At 49.0% G+C, this 20,595-nt stretch overlaps 1 protein-coding gene across 1 annotated transcript in view; it reads right to left on the bottom strand.

The window, feature by feature from the left end:
* The window catches only part of LOC147708874 (uncharacterized), a 166,060-nt gene that overhangs the window by 83,839 nt on the left and 61,626 nt on the right, over positions 1-20,595 (bottom strand). Inside the window, exon 2 of the mRNA XM_086925405.1 lies at positions 11,377-11,795. Within this exon, the coding sequence (XP_086781531.1) occupies positions 11,377-11,613 (237 nt within the window). The 5' untranslated portion in view covers positions 11,614-11,795. The remainder of the gene's footprint in view (positions 1-11,376; positions 11,796-20,595) is intronic.

Genomic DNA, 20,595 nt, shown 5'->3' with positions numbered 1-20,595 from the left:
ATGCCGGCTTTTGACATTTTTTTTTAGAAGGGGGGCTGGGTGGCCCCCTTCCTTTCCTATTTTTTTGGCCCTGGGAACCCTATCCCCCAGGGCCTGACCCCTATTTTGTAAATTTTATTTTTTTTGTTAAATGGAAGGCACCGCGTGGCCCCTCTCTCGAGGCTATTTTCGGCCTCGGGGAGCCCATCCCTCGGAGCATGGCCAGTATTTTTATTTTTATATTTGGAGGGGGTCGCGTGGCCCCCTCCTCAGGCCATTTATCAATCAATCAATCAAGGCATTTATATAGCGCACTACTCACCCAGAGGGTCTCAAGGCGCTAGGGGAGGGGGGTCCGCTACTGCTCGAACAGCCAGGTCTTGACCTGCTTCCTGAAGGTGAGGTGGTCCTGGGTCAGACGGAGGTGGGTCGGGAGAGAGTTCCAAGTCTTGGCGGCGAGGTAGGAGAAGGACCTTCCCCCTGTGGTGGCTCTTCGGAAGCGGGGGACGGCGGCGAGGGCATGGCCGGTCGATCGAAGCTGGCGTTTGGGAGCATAGAAGTTGAGGCGGCTGTTGAGGTATCCTGGGCCTTGGTTGTGTAGGGCTTTGTGTGCGTGGGTGAGGAGACGGAAGGTGATTCTCTTGTTGACCGGGAGCCAGTGCAGGTCTCTCAGGTGTCCGGAGATGTGGTTGCGACGGGGGATGTCCAGGATGAGTCGTGCTGAGGCGTTCTGGATCCTCTGGAGCCTCTTCTGGAGTTTGGCGGTGGTTCCGGCGTAGAGGGAGTTGCCGTAGTCCAGGCGGCTGGTGACGAGGGCCTGGGTGACCGACTTTCTGGTCTTGGTGGGGATCCACCGGAAGATCTTTCGTAGCATGCGTAGGATGTTTAAGCACGTCGAGGAGACGGCGTTGACTTGTCTGGTCATGGAGAGGGAGGAGTCCAGGATGACGCCCAGGTTGCACGCGTGGTCTGTCGGTTTGGGTGCGCTGCCTAGGGCGGGGGGCCACCAGGAGTCGTCCCAGGCGGAGGGTGAAGATCCCAGAATGGGGACTTCCGTCTTGTTCGAGTTCAGTTTCAGGCGGCTGTTCTTCATCCATTCGGCTACCTCTTTCATCCCTTCGTGTAGGTTGGCTCTGGCGGGGTCGTTTGTGAGGGAGCGGATCAGCTGGGTGTCGTCGGCGTAGGAGATGATGTTGAGGTTGTGCTGGCGTGCGATGGCTGCGAGGGGGCTCATGTAGACATTGAAGAGGGTAGGGCTGAGCGAGGAGCCTTGAGGAACGCTGCAGATGACTTCGGTGGCTTCTTATCTGAACTGGGGGAGGCGGACTCTCTGTGTCCTTCCGGCGAGGAAGGAGATGATCCACTCCAGTGCCTTCTCCTGGATTCCGACGTTGCTGAGGCGCTGTACTAGGGTACGGTGGCAGACAGTGTCGAAGGCCGCGGAGAGGTCTAGGAGAATGAGGGCCGCTGTTTCTCCGTTGTCGAGCAGGGTTCGGATGTCATCGGTGGCTGCGATCAGGGCGGTCTCGGTGCTGTGGTTGGCCCGGAAGCTAGACTGCGAGAGGTCGAGGGATCCGTTCGTCTCGAGGAAGGCAGCCAGCTGCTTGTTGACGGTCTTCTCGGTGACTTTTGCAGGAAACGGGAGCAGCGAGATGGGGCGGTAGTTCTTGAGGTCGGTGGGGTCGGCTGATGGTTTCTTAAGTAGAGCGCTGAGTTCGGCGTGCTTCCAGCTCTCCGGGAAGGTAGCGGTGTTGAAGGAGGTGTTGATGATGTCCCGCAGGTAGGGTGCGATGACAGTGTCGGCCTTGTTGAAGACGTGGTGAGGGCAGGGGTCGGTCGGAGATCCGGAGTGGATGGAGTTCATCGTGCGGACGGTGTCTTCGGTGCTGATCGGGGTCCAGGCGCGGAGGGTGGTGGTGGGGGGCGTTAGTTCGGTCGTGGCGTGCGTCGGTTGAGTGCTGAAGCTGTTGTGTATGTCCGCGATCTTGTTGTGGAAGTAGGAGGCGAGGGAGTTGCAGAGATCTTGCGAAGGGGTGATGTCGTTGTTTCCGGCGTTGGGGTTGGAGAGCTCTTTAACGATGTTGAAGAGTTCCTTGCTGTTGTGTGCGTTGTTGTCCAAGCGTTCCTTGAATGCAGTTTTCTTGGTGGCGTGGATCAGTTGGTGGTGTTTTTGGGTGGCGAGCTTGAGGGCAGTCATGTTGTCCGGTGTTGGGTCTTTGCGCCAGGCTTTCTCGAGGGCTCTGCAGTTCTTCTTGGAGCTCTTGAGTTCGTCGGTGAACCATTGGGCTTTCTTGCTGCCGGGTCTGCTAGGCGGGGTCCTCAGAGGGGCGAGGTCGTCTGCGCAGTCGCTGATCCACTTCGTGAGGTTGGTGGCCGCTTCGCTGGAGTTCGTTTCGCTGGTGGGTGGGTTCTTGCTCAGGGAAGTTGCGAGCTGGTCGGCTGTGATCTTGTTCCAGCTTCTGCGTGCAACCTGTTGCTGGTGGCGGTGGATCGTGGTCCTTCTGAAGCTGAAGTGGACGCAGCTGTGGTCCGTCCAGTGGAGTCCGGTGGCGTGGCTGAAGGTGATGTCCTTGCTGGATGAGAAGACTGGGTCGTGTGTGTGTCCGGCGTAGTGGGTGGGGGTGGTCACCAGCTGCTTGAGTCCGAGGTTTGCGAGGTTGTCCAGCAGGGTGGTGGTGTTGCGGTCGTTGTTGTTCTCCAGGTGGAAGGCCCCGGGACCCCCTCCCCTGGGGCCGGCCTTTCCTTTTTAAAAAAAATTTTTGAGGGGAGGGGGGCGGTGTGGCCCCCCTTCTGGGCCACTTCTAGCTCTGGGGACCCCATCCCCCGTGCCTGAACATCCTTTTTTTTTTTTTTTGGTGTAAAACTTTTATTGACATTCATCATCCACGTAACAGCAGTACATTTACACAGTAATCATGGCAGGAGATAAGCATAAACATCACGTACTTCTACACAGCTATTCAGCCGACAACCCTCCGGTCCGGCAGCACAGGATGAGGATGATATGGCAGACCGTCAGGATGTAATTATCGGAGCCATGAAGTTTTACTTTTAAAGTTCATTTTTGTTTTGTTCCTTTTATGAAAAATTAAAACCAAACCAAACGTAGTGGCTCAATAATAGTGTATGGACACAAAGCAATATAAAAAAGAGATGCTAGTAGAACACGCCGATCCCCAACCCCAGGCCAACCCCCATCACCCCCCAGCACAGCGTGAGCTGAATTCCCAATGACAAGAGTACATTTCTAATCCTACCCCGCAGGGACCCACAGGTTAATCATTCATTTCCTCCTCATCATCTGAGTCCTCGTCTTCATCCTCCTGCAGCGGGTCACACAGGTCCCCTCTGTACCTATTCCAAGCCTCCCATACCCTATTCCACTTCTTTGGGTTCGCTCTGAGTTTATAGACAGTTCTTTCAGTCAACATCAATTTGTCCATGTTTTTACACCACAGCGCCAAAGTAGGTAGCTCCGCCACCCCCCATCTCTGCGCCACATCGCGTTTCGCCACCATTGTGCCAAAAGTAACCCATTGCTGTTGTCTGAGTGTAAGATCAGTGCCCTCCCATATATTTAGGAGACAAAGGCGCGGCTCGGGTGTGAGGGAGGTATCAAGGGCCTGTGAGATCGTGCGCATGACCTGCTGCCAATATCTGGCGATGAGAGGGCAGCCCCATAGTGTGTGTAATAGTGTGCCATCCTCCCCACATTCCCTAAGACAACGGGGGGAGTCAGCCCTGTGCATTTTGTGTAGTGTGGTCCTTGTATAATACGTTCTGTGTAGTATTTTTAACTGTACGAGCCTGAACCTGGCCGATACCCCAGCCTCTCTCGGAGACGCCATAGCAGCATTCCAATCCGTCTCATCCCTAGCACCCAACTCATCCTCCCATGACCATCCTTTTTTTAATTTATTTTACTACAAGGACCAGAGGCACTTGCTGTGCCGACGCCCCTCGGGGCGGGGCTCAAGCTGTGATGCGAACACTTAATAACACAGGCTTGCAGGTGAACGGACAATGGAGCCTTTGAAAAAGAACGATTGCCGTTCGAAACGCGTCAGGCTTTCTCATGGTGAGAGGAGGCACTTGCAACCAACCAGCGATCCTTAATAAAGAAAGGTGAAAGCTCCCCAGAGTGTTTGGCGTCTTCACAAGGGCAACTTTGTAATGTGTGGATTTTAGCGGCCAGCCCGGTCGCGAAGACGCCCCACTGCCACGGCGGTTCTAGCAGTGACTTTCATGGGTTACTGTTACTTGAACTGGGGAGTTCCAGAGTTAAGTACTTGTAAAAGCAAGTTGCTGCTTCGTGTCGCCTCATCCCCAACCCACTTGGGCAACACTGACATTACCTTCGCCTGCAGCACTCACTGGAGAAACTACAAGGACCAGAGGCACTTGCTGTGCCGACGCCCCTCGGGGCGGGGCTCAAGCTGTGATGCGAACACTTAACACAGGCTTGCAGGTGAACGGACAATGGAGCCTTTGAAAAAGAACGATTGCCGTTCGAAACGCGTCAGGCTTTCTCATGGTGAGAGGAGGCACTTGCAACCAACCAGCGATCCTTAATAAAGAAAGGTGAAAGCTCCCCAGAGTGTTTGGCGTCTTCACAAGGGCAACTTTGTAATGTGTGGATTTTAGCGGCCAGCCCGGTCGCGAAGACGCCCCTCTGCCACAGAGGTTCTAGCAGTGACTTTCATGGGTTACTGTTACTTGAACTGGGGAGTTCCAGAGTTAAGGACTTGTAAAAGCAAGTTGCTGCTTCGTGTCGCCTCATCCCCAACCCACTTGGGCAACACTGACATTACCTTCGCCTGCAGCACTCACTGGAGAAACTACAAGGACCAGAGGCACTTGCTGTGCCGACGCCCCTCGGGGCGGGGCTCAAGCTGTGATGCGAACACTTAATAACACAGGCTTGCAGGTGAACGGACAATGGAGCCTTTGAAAAAGAACGATTGCCGTTCGAAACGCGTCAGGCTTTCTCATGGTGAGAGGAGGCACTTGCAACCAACCAGCGATCCTTAATAAAGAAAGGTGAAAGCTCCCCAGAGTGTTTGGCGTCTTCACAAGGGCAACTTTGTAATGTGTGGATTTTAGCGGCCAGCCCGGTGGCGAAGACGCCCCACTGCCACGGCGGTTCTAGCAGTGACTTTCATGGGTTACTGTTACTTGAACTGGGGAGTTCCAGAGTTAAGGACTTGTAAAAGCAAGTTGCTGCTTCGTGTCGCCTCATCCCCAACCCACTTGGGCAACACTGACATTACCTTCGCCTGCAGCACTCACTGGAGAAACTACAAGGACCAGAGGCACTTGCTGTGCCGACGCCCCTCGGGGCGGGGCTCAAGCTGTGATGCGAACACTTAATAACACAGGCTTGCAGGTGAACGGACAATGGAGCCTTTGAAAAAGAACGATTGCCGTTCGAAACGCGTCAGGCTTTCTCATGGTGAGAGGAGGCACTTGCAACCAACCAGCGATCCTTAATAAAGAAAGGTGAAAGCTCCCCAGAGTGTTTGGCGTCTTCACAAGGGCAACTTTGTAATGTGTGGATTTTAGCAGCCAGCCCGGTCGCGAAGACGCCCCACTGCCACGGCGGTTCTAGCAGTGACTTTCATGGGTTACTGTTACTTGAACTGGGGAGTTCCAGAGTTAAGGACTTGTAAAAGCAAGTTGCTGCTTCGTGTCGCCTCATCCCCAACCCACTTGGGCAACACTGACATTACCTTCGCCTGCAGCACTCACTGGAGAAACTACAAGGACCAGAGGCACTTGCTGTGCCGACGCCCCTCGGGGCGCGGCTCAAGCTGTGATGCGAACACTTAATAACACAGGCTTGCAGGTGAACGGACAATGGAGCCTTTGAAAAAGAACGATTGCCGTTCGAAACGCGTCAGGCTTTCTCATGGTGAGAGGAGGCACTTGCAACCAACCAGCGATCCTTAATAAAGAAAGGTGAAAGCTCCCCAGAGTGTTTGGCGTCTTCACAAGGGCAACTTTGTAATGTGTGGATATATATATATATATATATATCTCCTACTGGCAGTCGCCAGTAGGTAGTTATAGTTAGGACCTAGTTTCCATAGGAAATCCGCAACATTCTATTGAGAATAACTTTGGCGCCGGTGGACGAATCTTTGCGAATTTCTCAAAGAAGATGGCCTGCTCCGCTCCGCTCCTTCCCTGAAAGTTTGGGGGGGATTCGTCATGTGGGGGCTGAGATAAAAGGGGGGTCCCAAAACGTGTTTTCCCCATGTTATTTTCCATAGGACGTTTAGACACGGCTACAGCTCGAACGGCTGAATGGATTTATAAGAAATTTGGTAGAAAGGTAGAGTCCGGCTCGCAGATTACACTTTTCTTTGAATGGTGTAAATCTGTTCAGTAGTTGCTGAGAAAATTGACTTTGAAAAAATATATATTGGGCTATATATATGTTAGAGCCCAATGTAGCCCAATGTAGCCCAAAGATGGCTACCAGAGACAAAAAAAAACAAATGTATCCCAAATATCAGCCAGATGTAGCCCAACTATAGCCCAATGACAGAATGTCCCAGAGTGTTCTAAAGAACAACTAGAGCGCTAACAGTCCTACTTATGACAAAAGTATGGCACACCTGAAGTCATCTTGATTGGAATAAAGTGTTAACACTTAAAACATTTAATTTGCAAAGGAACAAAATGAGGGGGTTCATTTTGCCATAGAAATTATGATTAGTGCTGAAGAAAGAAAAATTAGGGCACATTTTGAGTGACTTCTCAAATCCTCTTATATTTAATTAAAAAAATTCTGATATGCAGTCTCCCGAGATGGCCACCAGAGACAAAAGAGCCCAAATGTAGCCCAAATATCAGCCAGATGTAGCCCAACTATAGCCCAAAGACAGTAGTTAGGACCTAGTTTCCATAGGAAATCCGCAACATTCTATTGAGAATAACTTTGGCACCGGTGGACGAATCTTTGCAAATTTCTCAAAGAAGATGGTCTGCTCCGCTCCTTCCCTGAAAGTTTGGGGGGGATTCGTCAAGTGGGGGCTGAGATAAAAGGGGGGTCCCAAAACGTGTTTTCCCCATGTTATTTTCCATAGGACGTTTAGACACGGCTACAGCTCGAACGGCTGAATGGATTTATAAGAAATTTGGTAGAAAGGTAGAGTCCGGCTCGCAGATTACGCTTTTCTTTGAATGGTGTAAATCTGTTCAGTAGTTGCTGAGAAAATGAACTTTGAAAAAATATATATTGGGCTACATTGGGCTATATATATGTTAGAGCCCAAATGTAGCCCAATGTAGCCCAAAGATGGCCACCAGAGACAAAAAAAACAAATGTAGCCCAAATATCAGCCAGATGTAGCCCAACTATAGCCCAATGACAGAATGTCCCAGAGTGTTCTAAAGAACAACTAGAGCGCTAACAGTCTTACTTATGACAAAAGTATGGCACACCTGAAGTCATCTTGATTGGAATAAAGTGTTAACACTTAAAACATTTAATATGCAAAGGAACAAAATGAGGGGGTTCATTTTGCCATAGAAATTATGATTAGTGCTGAAGAAAGAAAAATTAGGGCACATTTTGAGTGACTTCTCAAATCCTCTTATATTTAATTAAAAAAATTCTGATATGCAGTCTCCCGAGATGGCCACCAGAGACAAAAGAGCCCAAATGTAGCCTAAATATCAGCCAGATGTAGCCCAACTAAAGCCCAATGACAGAATGTCCCAGAGTGTTCTAAAGAACAACTAGAACGCTAACAGTCTTACTTATGACAAAAGTATGGCACACCTGAAGTCATCTTGATTGGAATAAAGTGGTAACACTTAATACATTTAATTTGAAAAGGAACAAAATGAGGGGTTTCATTTTGCCATATATATATATATATATCCAACCAATTGCAGAACCCAAGTAGAGAAGAAGCCTCACGAAGGTAACTTTCAACATCCTCCTTTATTGTTCAAGTAACAGCCTGCCAGCAGGTTTGTTCACGCAACTTTCATAAAAAAAGATTAAAACGCCAGACGCGTTTCAGAAACTCCTGTTCCTTTCTTCAGTGGCGTAGAAGGCAAGTGCCAGCTGTAGGCGCTTAGTGAAGAGCACATGGTAATAACATCCCCTGCTATGGTAGGCGTGGCCAAAGGCCTTCTGGGTGATGTTATAGTTAACTGGACATTTTACTCATATAAAACCAATGAAATTCCCCCGTTATAGTTACTTCAGCTAACTATAACTCGCCCGCCCGCAATGCACTGCTGATGATGTCACATATTATATCACTCATGACATGGTCAGTGACATCACTCATGACATCACTGATGATATCTGAAATAACATCACTGATGAAATCACTGATGACATCATCCTTGTAAAAGAGTGGTAGACCTCCTCTCAGCGTAATATAACCTTTGATACACACATTTAAAAATAGAAGATAAAATGTTCAAAGCATGAGTGATGTAATATGTGACGTCATCAGCAGTGCATTGCGGGCGCGCGAGTTATAGTTAGCTGAAGTAACTATAACGGGGGTATTTCATTGGTTTTATATGAGTAAAATGTTCAGTTAACTATAACATGTGTCAAACCTATGGTTTTTTCAGTGAATTTAATAGGTTTTGTAAATGCTACGTCCTAACTATAACGTGTGTAAAACCTTTGGTTTTTTCTGTGAATTTCATAGGTTTTTTGAATGCTACTTCCTAACTATAACGGGTTTAAAACCTATGGTTTTGTCAGTGAATATATATATATATGTTTTTTTTTCACTGGAAAAACAAAGGTTAACAGAACATCATAGTTAAGTGTGATAAAAATATCTGTTTTTAATTTTTTTTAAACCTTAGAAATTCACTGAAAAAAACAATTGTTAAAGTAACCTTATAGTTAGGTGAATTTGTCAGTGACAACATTAACATTTTGAACTTTAAAAAAACACAGAAATTGACCAGCTATAGTTAGCAGAGCTAACTATAACTTGCACCCCACCATGAACTGCTTATGACCTCACATACTCATCATTCATGACATGTTCTATGACATCATTTATGATATGACTGATACATCCACCTAACTATAACGCCACTTAAACATTTGTGTTTTTTTGGTGAATTTCCAGTTTGCTTTAACGTAAAGTAATATTTTATTACCATAAGTAAAGCAAACTCTGTTGGTTGCACAGCCTTGCCTGCTGTCAGATCCTGCGGCCAACTCCTCTCATGATGATGAGCGTGTGGAGTTGGCCCCAGGGCCCCCTCGCCAAACCACTACTGGCTGTGGGCCCTTGTTTTTGAAAAAGAGAAGGTAAATGCACCCAGCCCTCCTCCCCAAGCCACTATTGGCCGGGGACTGCATTCCTGTGGTCAAAAAACATTATTAGAGGAGGAGGTGTGTGGTCCTCGTCCCGAGCCTTTAGAGGCAGTGGGGAAACCATCCCCCAAGGCTAAATACATGAACATTAGGGGAGAGGGTGACTGTCCCCCTCCCCCAACCCAAATGGTCCCTGGGAATCCCATCCCCTTGGGCATACTTTAGTTATGGGGTAGGGGCGCTTGGCTTCCCTTCCTGAGCCTTAAGAGGCACTGGAGCCTGCAGTCCACCAGGGCCAAATACCTTACTATTTGAGGTGGGGGGGGGCAGGTGGTCCACCTCCCTGAGCCCAAATGGGCCCCAGGGAACCCATCCACTGCGGCCATATTTTAATAAGGAGGCGTAGCCCCCTAGGGCCAAATCCCATTTATAAGGGTAGGTGGGCTCGCAGCCTTCTCATCAAGCCTTAATAGACCCCATGGACCCATCCCCCATGGCAGAATCCCATTTATAAGGGGAGGGGGCACACAGCTCCCCCTGAGCATTTTTAGGCCACGAGGACCTCTGGCTTGGGGAGGGATCCACACGCCCCTCCTCCTCCATCCTGATAAGGTTCCAGGGACCCCATGTCTGGGTTTGAATTACATCATTAATGGGAGTTGGGGTGGCAGCCCCTCTCCCTGAGCCTCCTTGTGGCCACATTTTAAGGGGACTAATAAGGCTCAGGGAGGGGGCTGTGTGCCCCTTCTCCTTCTAAATACGTTTTAGCCCTGGGGGGTGGAGTCCACATGACCTATTAAGGCATGTGAGGTTGGCTGGGCACCCCTTCCCTAAAATGTTGGATTTGGTACCAGGGAGAAGTGGTCCCCAAGGTCTTATATGCCTCAGGGAGGGAGCCACACCCCTTTCCCTTAATTATAATGTGTCTTTGGGGGATAGCGTCTCAGGGGGCCATTTGGGCTTTGGGAGGTGTGCCACTTGCCCCCCTCCTTAAATAGTAAAGTATTTGGCCCCGGGGTTGGGGTCCCCTGAGCCTCTTAGGGCTCAGGGAGGGTCATGATTTGGGGTTAGTACTTGCACAAATGAAGTGACCATAGCTCCACCACTCCACCACGAGATGTAATGTACCTTTGGATCAGATTCTGAGAGGACTCAGCCTTGCAGCAAGTACCGAAGTGTGGGCATGGTAGGCCAAACAAGGCCAAAAAGTTAGCTGGAATACAACATCAAGGGAGGAGGGCCCCACCTTGAACTCAATCTAAATACACAGACACCAAGGATCTGACCTTCAAACTGCACTTTGTAGTATGTTTTGTAGTACAACAAAAATGCAGTTCACACTACATGTTAACTTTTACAACTCAGCACTCGCTATACTTATGTGTGCAAAGTTCTCCGCCCAACTGCAGAGTCTCTAGGTGTAGAGAACACCACACACATAACTATAGAGGATGTAGAAACGTAAAACTCTGCACGCAATGTTGGTTTCCACACTATCCCGGCTCTTTATCAGATTTTGTTTTATTTCTCTATCTCCCCCTCTTTTATCCTACTCTTTTATTCAATTGGCTTCTCTGTGGCATGTCTAGACACTCATTTTCCTCACCAGTTCGAGTTGTATTCAAAATAAAATACATTTGAATGGTGTCAAAAGATGAGAGCACATTAATGTAAATATTGTAAATCACAATTATGTTGTGTAATGTATTTTGCGTCTTAAAAACAATTCAAAATTAAATAATCAATCGGTTTATCAAGGGCAGAAGCTGATTGCAGCCATACAGGTGAATTTAGCCGTTAAGTGCTTTTGCCGGCAATACTCAAGCCACCCAAAAATGCAGCTGGATTTGTAAGGAGCAAATACAAACAGAGCCTAAGCACGTCTATCTTGGAGTTTCCATAGAAAAAATGACTTTAGGCTAAAATGAAGAATTCAATAAAACTGACAGCCAATCAGGAACCCACATACAACAATTCTAATTCTAAAACGTGCACCACAAGTTTTCATCTTGAAACTAGTAAGGTAAAAGCGAACATTTTTATTGGAGGAACAAGTTACAGGCGAAGATTATAATGCACGTTTTTACCTGAGTGGATACACTGATACGAGTCTTTCTGATGGGAACACTCGTAGTTGTTTTCTTGGCAGGCATGCTGTCGGACGCCCTACTGTTTAGGACCCCCAAAGGTACCCCGGCGATACTAGGAAGAGCTTCAGCTCTCGATCTTCTCGGATTTGATGGCGGGTTATTAGAAGTTACAGGTGCAATAATTTTCACAGTGCTTCCGCGTATTCTCATAATTGTGTGCTGCTGTGACGACATTCTCTATGTGCAGTATCCAGCAAGCGTACAACAGACTTTGTCCATCTTTAGCAGCCAGAACAGACAGCAGATTTCACTACAAGAGGGCGAATTACGCTTTTCTGTAGCAGCCCTGATAATACTTGGAAAGGGACGTCCATCCTTCATTGATCTTGTTTAAAACCTCGAAAGTAGTCCGCGGCCTACAAAAAAGACACAATGTATCAAAGTAAACAACTGTTCTGGAAATAGGCAAATACATCTTGTCTTAAACTGAACGTGAAAATAATGGAAAACAAATGAAGGCAATGCTACAGCAGTTATGTACAATAGTGTAGATGTTTAGGCAGAGGAGCATTTTGATGGATTGTTGTGGTTCCCTCCCTGCCTCCACGAGAGAGGTGGTGATTGTTCCCCTTCTGAAACCGGGCAAACCTGCCTGGGATTGAACCCCCTACAGGCCACTTGCCCTGCTCAACTTGGATTACAAGATACTGAGTTGTGTATTAGCTAGTCGATTGCTGACCCATGTGCCGACCTTAATTCACCAGGACCAGGCCGAATTTAGTCTGTCTCGGGACACAGCGAGGAACATTCGTAAACTCTAGCGTAATCTGGGGGCGGATACTTATTGCAAGACAGACGCCTGTAACTTTACGGTCGCTACTGAGAAGACCTTTGATAGCATGGATGGCCGTACCTTTTTAAAGTCCTGAGGGCGTTCAGCTTGGGGAACCGCTTTGTAGAATGGACGGCGATCTTGTATAATAATTCCACTGCCAGAGCCAGAATGAGGGACTGATTTCCAATGCTTGTAAGGTGGGACAAGGCAGGGATGCCCGCTGTCCCCTTTGTTGTTTGCCCTGGCGATGAAGCCTCTGGCTGTCCCTGCCAGGACGGGTCGGTACTATCAAGGGCTTCTAGTGGAGGGGCAATTGCAGCATATAGCGCTCTATGCAGATGACCTGCTTTGTTCCTGGCCAATTCGGTAAATGCGCTCCAGGGAGCAAAGGAATTGCTAGGCACGTTAGGGAGGATTGCAGGGCTCCGTGTGAACTCAACCAAATCGTGCCTGTATCTTGCCAGCCCTGGTAGAGATGGTTAGGCAGAGCGCGGATGGGGTTCCGTGGGAGACTAAATGCTTGCCTTATCTAGGGACCCGGATTTACCACGATCCTGTGGATCTTCTGGAGGGTAACATAGGGCGGGCGGTGCGCAGTGTTAAGAGCTGCTTTGAATTTTGGGTGACTCTCCCACTGTCTGTAGGAGGTAGAGTTGCACTGGTGAAGATAGTTGCATTACCCAGGCTTCTCTATTTCTTTGGGACGCTCTCCATTTGGATCCCGCACAAGACCTTTGCACAGCTCAACGCATTGATTACTGGGTTCTTATGGGATAACAGGAGGTGGAGAGTGGCCCATGTCACTAAGCAGAGACCTAGGGCGGAAGGGGGCTTTGCTTTACCTGACCATGAGACCTATTATCACGCAGCACAGCTCCAATGGTTCACAAAGTGGGTGGCGAGACGACTCCGGCAGGCGAAAAACCTGGGTGGACCAGACCCAAGTTTGAATCTGCTGTGCCGGGTATTGCTGCAATTGCCTCTGAGAGGTAGACCAATTACCCCTGACTTGCAAACGGTGCAGCAGTGCTGGAACCGCCTGGCTAGACGGGCGCAGATACGAACTCCTTATGCGCCCGAGATTCCATTACGGATGTGTGAGTTGCTGCCCCACGGGGCGATTAGAGCAAGTTGCGCCTGTGGGAGGACACAGGGATCATTACTATTGGAGATTTGTTTGAAGATAGCAACCTACTCCCCTTTAATGATCTAATGGAGCGACATGACCTTCCACGGGGTGACTTCCTTTTCCATGCCGCTCTGACAGCATCCATTAGAAAGCACTGGCGAGAGGGGATGGTGGAACCGAATACGTTTTTGGCCTACCAATATATAGTGATGGCAACAGGGGCTTTTAAAGCAGTTACTTGCCTCTATAGGCAGATCGCTCAAGTCTTGCGACAACCCTGGACAGCCTTATGCCTTAAATGGGAAGCAGGCTTGGGTGAGGCCATTGGGAAGAAACCATGGGGAGAGCTCGTAGAACGGGCTTGGAAGAGCACTAGGAATGTGCGCTTTCAGTTAATTCACCTCTATGTATTACATAGGGCATATTTAACCCCAGGCAAGATTAATGATTATTTTGGGGTCTCGTCCACCTGCCCGAGGTGTAACCTGGAGGGAGCTCGGTTTCTTCACATGTTTCGGGAATGTCCACATTTGGGAGAGTATTGGAGAGGGGTGACGGCTGAACTGGGGACCGTGACGGAGAGAGAGATAGCCTTGACACCTGGATGTTGCTGGTTACATTGGTTCCCACACACTGCCAAGATCAAAGTTACTAGTAAGTTCATTGATCTGGGGTTGGTGTTGGCAAAGAGGGAGCTCACCACTCATTGGAAAGAGAAAAATGTCCCCAACCTGCTGCAATGTTATAGGGAACTAGTGAAATGGGCGGAGAGTGAGGGGAACTGCAGACTACATATGGCTAAGCATACTGGGAATGAAAAGATGATGGAAATGGCGCTTGCATGGGTGGCATTGGTGGATCTAGTGAAACACCTGAGCGAGGATGCCATAGTACACTTGAAGAGCGGAGCGCTGCACTGGGCGACTGAGCTTGGAGGTTCTTGACAATCCTGAGATAGGTGCAGGGCCTGGGAAGGGCTCGCTGAGGGCTTCTTTTACTCCTTATCATGATATTATTCCCAGGGTTTCAGGGCATGGGGGGCATGGAGCAGGGTGGATTCATCTGATGTGCATGAATGGGAATTTCAATGAGACAGCGGCATGCCTGGGGGTGGCGGGAGTTTTTACAGGGAGTTGGTGGGGCGGGGGGGGGGGGGGGCTGGGTGATCCTGATACAAAGAACCCTGATGAGACGCTCTTTATGATGGGGCGCGCTGAGTTACATACTATGGTAAGCACGAGGAGGGAGGCGGGGTGATGGAAGAGCGTACAAGTTGTCTACCCGACAGGGGAAATTAACCCCTTGAGTGCTCATGTCGGAACCACGCCCTCATGAGCCACAGGCGGTGCGTGCTCAGGACGGTGTGGTTCCATATTGCTGCGGCCCCTCTGCCCACGGAGCACTGATTCCATGCCTGTGCGGGTAAATTGATGAGCGCGCGTGGTGATGACGGAACCACGCCGTCATGAGCACACACCGCCCGTGACTCATGACGGCATGGTTCCGTCATGAGCACGGAAGCGCCGAGCTCATCCCCTAGCCCCCACCACGTGCTGCGGCGGAATTCGCTGGGAAGGGGTTAATACTCGATGAGGATGATGGGCCTTAAGACTGTAAGAAGTGGGGTTAGCCGCACTGGATTTCGTTTGCACCTCTTGGTCATTTGCAATGCCCCCCTGGGCTGTTTAATGTGTCTTCTTTTTAAAAACCAAAAAAAAAATGATGTTCTGAGTTTGCTGACACCATCCAATACCTTGTAAGGTTTGGAGGTCCAGATGGCAAACTATGAGCTAGCCTGGAATTAGGCCACCATATTCTGATAGTGTGAGTGGACTCAGTCTCCCATAGTTTTGATGCTTATGTTGCCCAAATGCACAGTGTTAGTTAATAAGTAGCAACTGTAAGACAAAACCATTGAACGTTACCAGTTATGGAAAGCTCTGCAATCCATATCTCGCACAACAGCCATGAAAACCATGACCTCACTGTATTTATATCAGTAAATTAGAACCCCTAAAGCATAATGCCATTAAGTAACAACAAATAATCTAAGAAATTCCACACTTCAGGAAACCCCTATGGGCCTCCTGACTATGATGTACACATTCTATGCTAAGTTATACACTGCCACCCAGTACACAATCAGGCTACCATAACAGAGTACTTGGATACAATCCAGCTGCTCTGGCTCGACAGAGCACACTAGGAAATGAATACCTTGACTGCCCTATCATGGTAGAAGAAATTGTGCAGACAATTAATTCACTCCCAGGAGACAAGGCACTTGAGCTTGTCGGACTTACCACTATGCTCAGAGAGGAAGTCGTCTATGCACTCCAAAAGTCGGACAAGTCTGAGTCCTACGTACTGTTATCGATGATTAACATAGACAATAAGATGTTTGCCAAAATTCCGGTGAACCGCCTCTCGCGCCTACTATTGGACATAGTGAGACCAGATCATTCCGGATTTAATATGGAACCCCTCGCTGCGAGACTCAGGCAACATCACATAAATCGAAGCATAGGTTTCACATCGAGGGGACTGATAGTTTCAATGTACGCTGATGAAATCACACTATACATTTGCAACCCTGGTGAAAACCTCGCACCAATCACACGGGATGCGATTCGCTTTGGCAGCTTCTTCTGCATACATATAAACTGAACTAAATCTATACTTTTCCCCTCACTGACAATACACACCCCTTCCACACAGACTATCCCCTGCAGTGGAAAATTGTACCAGTCCGGGTATAGGACTTAGTCGAGAGGTGACAGCCAATCAAGGTTGCGCGATCAAGTGGCTAGAGGACAGAATCCCTATCTGGTTAAAATTGCCACTCTCTCGAAACCTAAAGGGCCCACTGCAAAGACTCCACAAGACTCCACAATGATATATCTCACTGGCGTTCGTTGTCTCTGTCCCTCCCGGGCAGGGCGGCTCTCTCTAAAATGCTGGCACTCCCACAATATTTATCTATGTCTTACAGAATTGCCCGTTCCCTATTGCCGATTCTTACTTTCACACGCTAGAGAGAGACCTACTTCTCCTCTTGTAGGATGGTAAGGCTCCCCGCATTGTTCTTCATAAACTTACGCAAGGGTGGTACGATGGAGGCATTGCCTTGCCGAATATACGCCTCTACTACTGGGCCTCCCAATTGGTGGCCACTACTTCTTGGCTCCATGGCCCACCTACTAACCCAGCTTTTCACCTAGAGCGGTATCAAACGGGACGGGAGGGTTACCTAGGAGCCCTATATAGAAACTTCCCCGCAGTCGGAATGTGGGGCCCATGACACAAACAATAGCGATTTGGCACTGCGCCAATAAAAGTTTAGGATGGTCCGACATCTTCACAAAGGCCACACAAAGGCTTTGGGCTTCACAAAATCTCGGCTCCCTTTGTCATCATCAGAGTTTTGATAAGTGGGACAGGATCGTCATATCCACTCTGGGGGACATGATCCATAAAGGTAAATTGCTGACCTTCACTGACCTCCAACAGAAGTACGCTCTTACCCAGGGCGAGGCCTTCTGCTACCTTCAAATTAAGCATGCCATCCTTACTAATGTACCCAATCTTTCCTCCCTTCCGGAGACCTCACCTCTTGAGGATAGACTGCTCTCAGAGCCCCTCCAGACAAAGACGATATCGTGCACCTATCGCAAACTATGCACTAATATGCCTGACTCCTTCCAGACCTTGAGAGATAAATGGCAGGGTGACGTCGGACACCTAGAGGACGACGAGTGGCAGTCGGCACTGATGTCCCCCAGGGAAACGGCGATCAACCACCGTTTCAGACTGATCCAGCTGAAAGTCTTACATAGAACCTATATGTCCGCTCCCCTCCTGGCTAGGATAGGTAGCCGCACGGATGATGTATGCGTCCGAGGTTTCGGCCTCACGGGCTCCTTTTATCATATCCTGTGGGACTGCCCCATAATCCAACACCTGTGGGAGAGGGCGGCCCGAAAAATGACGGATGCACTGGGAAAACCTGTCCCTCTGTCACCTAAGGGAGGGCTCCTTAACATTTGGGACGCCACAGACCTCACGGAGATGGAACTTCAGTGGGTGGCCCTCGGCTTTCTGCTGGTGAAACGCAGAATAGCAATGCAATGGGGCACCCCACAGAGACCTCTTTTGGTGGGTTGGGTGGCTCCAATGGACGAATGCATGTTGGCTGAGAAAACTGCATATAAGGTCAAGGGGTGTCCTAAGAAATGGGACAAGAAATGGGGACATTGGAATGTATACAGGGGTGAACTCTGTAGCTCCCCCACAGCTGATATGGCCATTGCAAGGGCCGGACCTCTACGTTGTCAGGATTCTTGATGTACTGTTCTTTACGTAATGCCCATTATGCATATTCTGTAATATATAGATTTCCACCTGGATGATGACTTTGCTTTTGTTTCAATAAAATATCAAATAAAAAAAAAATTGCCACTCTCATTGGCTGGCCGGATAGCCATTGCCAAAATGGTGGTGCTCCCCAAATTTCTTCATTTATTTCTATATGTCCCTCTCTTACTCACGGACCATTTCCTGCGTCGCTTATGATCTGATTTAGTTACATTAGTCTGGGCTGACAGACAACCCCACAACTCCAGGGATGTACTTACCCTGTCTCTCACTCCGAAGAACCTAGGCGCGCCTGTCATGTTACTTTACGCATTATGCACCCAGGCACAATTCTTACATGACTGGATCCACCACCCAACACCATTTTAACCCCATAGAAACAGATCTGGCAGCCCCATGGCCACTATCTACAGCACTGTTTGTCCTCCACCGTACTACGGTCCGTACTTGACTCATGGCATGGGTCCGCTGGGCCTCGGACGGCCTTAGGAGATGGACTAAACTGACTTGCCTTCATGCACCCCAATACCCTTAAACCATAACCCTCTGATCCCCCTGTTGAAGGAACAGGGAGCTATACTGTAGGCATGCCAACACAATCTCACCTAATTTTCAGATCTGTACCCTGGGAACACCTTCTTGAAATTCTTCGCCGCTGACACATCACCACCCCCCACTGCAATGGACATCTTCTTGTACTATCAAACCAGGGCCACTTGCCCCACCATTCAGGACACCTTCCCGGCCCAGCCACCAACACTCCATGCACTCGAACACATTCTCATCACGACCTCCTCTCTCTAATTAATCACCCATCTGTATAACACTATGCAGCATACCTCTCTGGTTGCGACTCGAAGGGCCCGCACGCGAAGACCGGCTCTCCTACTGATTTGATACCCACCAAGCTAATCTCCCCTCTGAACGAGATATTAGGACCCTCTATTCAGAAATTGCTGAACCTCTCCTTTGCCGAGGGACAACTCCCACAATCCTGGAAGGAAGCGGTAGTGAACCCTATACGCAAAAATTCCACCTTGCCCTGGTCAGAACTCTCCAACCTCCGCCCAATTTCTCTCCTTCCTTTCATCAGCAAACTGGCAGAGAAACAAGTTAATACCATCCTCTCCAGCTTCATCGAGGCGACAGGGGGCCTGGACCAATCTCAATCTGGGTTCAGGACCAACCACAGCACTGAATCGGCCCTTCTTTCTGTGACAGATAAGATCAAAATGTCACAGGATAGAGGCGGTTCCATGAATCTTGTGCTGTTGGACCTGTCCGCAGCCTTTGATACCGTGTCCCATAACATCCTTCTCAGCCGTTTGCAGGGAGTAGGAATTGGAGGCTTAGCGTTATCTTGGTTGGAGAGCTTCCTCTCCGGGAGATCACAATCTATCAGCTTGGGCCCCTTTCGATCCATCTCAAGGGTGCTCACGAAGGGGGTGCCACAGGGCTCATGCCTTAGCCCTACATTGTTCAATGTATATGTGGCCCCCCTTGCTGAGATTGTGCGGAAATATGGGTTCATACCGGTTTCCTACGCTGATGACACCCAGCTCCTCTACCCTTTCAGCTCCCTTGGCCCCAAAGTCAAGGAGAACTTTGTTGAGGGTATGAGGGCAGTGTCACATTGGATGGCAGTGAATTGCCTCCAATGTAACGTGGGAAAAACAGAGGTCATGCTCTTTGGCAAAGCGAGTCTCCTCTGGTCCCCAGACTGGTGGCCAATAGATCTGGGCCCAGTACCCACATCCAAACCTCATGTTAAGAATCTAGGGGTGAAGTTGGACCAAAAGTTGACCTTAAAGGAACACACCAATTACATCGCAGGGTTGTGCTTCCACACCATCGGCCTTCTTAGACGGGTCTTCCCGTATCTCCCTGCCACCTATAGGAAGACACTTGTACAGGCCTTGGTCACCAGTCGTCTGGACTACTGCAACGGCCTGCTGACATTAGCAAATGCAGATGCAGTATGTCGTTTGCAGGTACTCCAGAACACAGCAGCAAGATTGGCCATGAGTGTACCGGCCAGGACTCCCTCTAAGCCCTTGTTGGAAGAACTACATTGGCTCCCCATACGGCAGCGCATCAACTTTAAGATATGCTGTACGGTCCACAAGTGCCTATATGGAGCAAGTCCTAAATACCTGTCACAATCCCTTGAGCTGTACCAGCCTAGCAGGTCTCTCCGCTCAAGCAATCAAGCCCTTCTAAAACCCCCTGCTACAAAGAAATCCAGACAAGGAGATCGTGCTTTCTCCTCGGTTGGACCTGTCTTATGGAACAAGCTCCCCACCGATGTAAGAATGACTACCAACCATCTGTCTTTTAGAAAGACGTTAAAGACCCTTCTTTATCAAGAAGCATTTCTGTCCTCTTAACCTCTTATGTCACACTACCTGATGATTCTACAGCTGGCAAAGCGCGGAGATACCCTTACGGGATTGATTCCAGCGCTATATAAGAAATTAAAATAAAATAAATAAATGGGAAATAGATTTTGTTACAAGTTTCCCTAACAGATTCTCAGTAGTCATGCTGCTGTGGGCAGCTGGAGCTTCTTTCACCAAACTATCAACTGCGGTTGATACATTTAAAATTCTTGCACCATTTATATCGTACCCCAGCTCAGTTATTCAAGATAGACCTAGTCCCTGACTCCAACTGCCTCCGTTGTGCTGTGACACAAGCCTCCTTCCTCCATCTGGCATGGAGTTCTGGGAGGAAGTTTTTTCAACCATCCAGTCAATAACTGGACAACGTGCTCATTGTATCCCTTTGATCTGATTATTGGGCTATGTTAAAGATATCCCAGCTACAAGCCTGAAGACTCACGGTTATGCTACTCCTTGCTAAATGTAGGGTGGCCATG

Source organism: Lissotriton vulgaris, chromosome 6 (genome assembly GCF_964263255.1).
Source record: "Lissotriton vulgaris chromosome 6, aLisVul1.2, whole genome shotgun sequence".
NCBI classification, from domain to species: domain Eukaryota; kingdom Metazoa; phylum Chordata; class Amphibia; order Caudata; family Salamandridae; genus Lissotriton; species Lissotriton vulgaris.
Note: the sequence above shows the minus strand (reverse complement) of the source record. Positions and strands in the feature narration are given on the sequence as shown.